This window comes from Andrena cerasifolii, chromosome 11 (assembly GCF_050908995.1).
Source record: "Andrena cerasifolii isolate SP2316 chromosome 11, iyAndCera1_principal, whole genome shotgun sequence".
In the NCBI taxonomy this organism is placed as follows: domain Eukaryota; kingdom Metazoa; phylum Arthropoda; class Insecta; order Hymenoptera; family Andrenidae; genus Andrena; species Andrena cerasifolii.
Genome location: NC_135128.1, coordinates 6,578,752 through 6,581,231, shown reverse-complemented (window position 1 = coordinate 6,581,231; position 2,480 = coordinate 6,578,752). Strand labels below are relative to the sequence as shown.

The window sequence follows — 2,480 nt, the reverse complement described above, 5'->3', positions numbered from 1 at the left end:
ATTTATAAGCACACAATTTCAATCGAGCAATAAAATGATTTTCAGCAGGAAAACTTATTACCGATTTATATCTGCTAAATTTTAAATATCGTGGTCAGTTTTCGCGTGAAGCGATCGAATCCAGGTCCGCAGATACGATATTCATGTATTTCGGTGCTTCACTCTGCGAATTCTAGAGCAATACTCGGTCGAAAGGTAAATAACAGCCTATATTGACTCGGATCAGTTCTATCCATTAGTCAAACAGTGGGAATTAGCTGAAACCAGAGACCCAGTCGCCAAAATACGGCGGAAACACGAATAAACTTAGAGGAGCTCAGTGCAAATACAGTTAAACACACAGGGTTAAAATTTTCTTCTCGTGTCTGCGCTCCATTTCTCCCAGGTGGAGCGAGACCTTGCTCCAATCACGAAGGAGCTAAGAACGAACGTGGTCCAGGGACTTTCGAGTTACGTCTACGACATTGATGTAAACACAATACGCAATAAGGACTTTTCGATGTCAGTTGGTCGATTGTCTGTTCGAAGTCGTTGGTCGAAATGAGCACAGTGAATTTTGCAGAAGAATTTAGGCAACTGATCAACCGCTGGAGGAGATCTCTGGTTTTAAATGTAAAGTATATAAATATTACACTATAATAGAAAATTCCACATTCAAAATTTTGCGTAACTTTGTAGTTACTCCAACTGTAAACAGATACATTGTTGGTAGCGATAGGAGTGGGTTAACGTAACGAAGTAACAAATAGTCTCACTAATTGAATTTTATTACCAATCGGTGACTTTAAGTACCGTTAAACACTGAATTTTCTTGCAGAGAGATGGTGTGGATAATCGCGCACCGTTAACCAAGCAACAATTAGTGAAGACCCTGAAGAGTGTGGTCCAAGTGATGCTGGGAGTGAATTTACAAGAAATACCTCGGACAAGGACTGCTGCTCCTAGTCCGAGTTCATCTGTAGCGACGAAGATGAAGCTTGAGCAAAGTAGTAAACTTTCGGGAAGGTAGTCAAATTGTTCTCCAAGAAGATTGTATATTATAATAGCTTAATTTTGGTTTTATCGCATTGCAACAGTTTTAGATTCGAATCTCTGGATGCTTTGACATCCTCGTCCGATTCAAGCAATGTCACTGCTCTTGATCTACTGTCGTCGCAAAGTAAGGAAGAAATGGAGATCATAAAATATGATACGGTTGAACTTTTGCCTGAAGAAAAGAAGGTGTTGTTTTAGTAGTATTATGGTTTTCTCACTTTTGGTGACTTTTGCATAGAATTTTGAATCATTTCAGATTTCTGACTTATCAGATAATATATTTGTTCATTTTGTGTAACGTAAATATGTGTCTGCTGCCTGTAGTTCATCTCGCGATCCAATCCAACCATCCACGTGTCCTTCACCGATAAACCCGACACGTCCATCCGCGAACATGCGAAAAAGTTGCATAACGTCATGGAAAAACAGGGGGACAATGTGAAGAGCCACTTGCTCCTGAACAAGATCGAGGTGCTGAGCAAATGCGCTGCCGACGTCGTAGCGAAGATCGACGAACTAAAAAAGGTTGGCGAATTCATTTCCCATACTTCAGGTGTCATGCGAATCTAACGTATCCCATATTTGGTCCAAAAACTAATTTAGCTACTAGGGTTTAGCGGTTTTCAAAACTCGGTTTTGTATAAATCCCACCAGATACCAACCCACAGAATAATCCATGCAATGAACGAGGTGATCCCTAAAGTACTAATCTAGAATCAAAATCAATAACCCAAATAGTAATCTTGACGATGAAAGTAACTCTCAACATTCATCAGCTCACAGCACGTTAAGCACTTCTGTCAATGATCAAATCTTCTTTCCACAGGACATGTGTCCGCAAACAGCAAAACCTATTCGACAACTGTCTTCAATCACCGCTTTACCAAGGCTGAGTGGTTCCTCGCCGGTGCTGAGGAAAGTCTCGCCACCGAATCTGCGGAAATCCTCGATAGGCTTCCCAGGAACGTCCGCGGCCGCGAACTTCAGCACGATGGTCACGATAGAGGAGGAAAAGGCTTCCGCGAGGCGCCAGACGATCGCTCCTGGCTCAATTCACATAAAACCATCGAAAATACCGCCTACGAGCCGTTCACCCGCAGTCAGAGGCTCGACCACCAAGAAGACCCCATCGTCCACCGTCAAACGAACGAAGCGCGGTGACTCGATTCCGCGGAAGGAAAGAAAGCCGGTGGCATTCAATTTCGCTGTAGAATGAAACCTTCGTTACGTAAAATTGAGTTTCGCGATGGAAATCGAATTTTTTAAGGATGAAAAGCGCGCAGTATTGTGGTTCCGACCGGGGGAAAGGGGGGCGGTGAGATTTAAGCCGCTTAATGCAAAAGTGGTGTAAGCCAAAAAAGATTACATAGACTTATACCACTCCGGCAAAAAACAGAATGAAGGTTAAAGTTTCGAGATGTGGCGTTAAAAGAATTGGGCAAAAA

The 2,480-nt window shown here is 42.5% G+C and overlaps 1 protein-coding gene across 1 annotated transcript; it reads left to right on the top strand.

Annotated features, from left to right (window-relative positions):
- Positions 1–265: 265 nt before the first annotated feature.
- LOC143374905 (uncharacterized) lies at positions 266–2,251 on the top strand. The gene is made up of 5 exons (XM_076823455.1): positions 266–612; positions 818–1,005; positions 1,077–1,221; positions 1,360–1,560; positions 1,862–2,251. Exons 1-5 carry the CDS (start codon positions 541–543, stop codon positions 2,249–2,251), a joined length of 996 nt encoding a protein of 331 aa, XP_076679570.1. The 5' UTR covers positions 266–540.
- The last annotated feature ends 229 nt before the right edge of the window (positions 2,252–2,480 follow it).

Coding starts and splice junctions, on each gene's coding strand:
- LOC143374905 (XM_076823455.1), top strand. CDS start 541: ATGAGCACAGTGAATTTTGCAGAAGAATTTAGGCAACTGATCAACCGC. Junction 613..817: donor GGAGATCTCTGGTTTTAAAT/GTAAAGTATATA, acceptor ATTTTCTTGCAG/AGAGATGGTGTGGATAATCG. Junction 1,222..1,359: donor TTTTGCCTGAAGAAAAGAAG/GTGTTGTTTTAG, acceptor TGCTGCCTGTAG/TTCATCTCGCGATCCAATCC.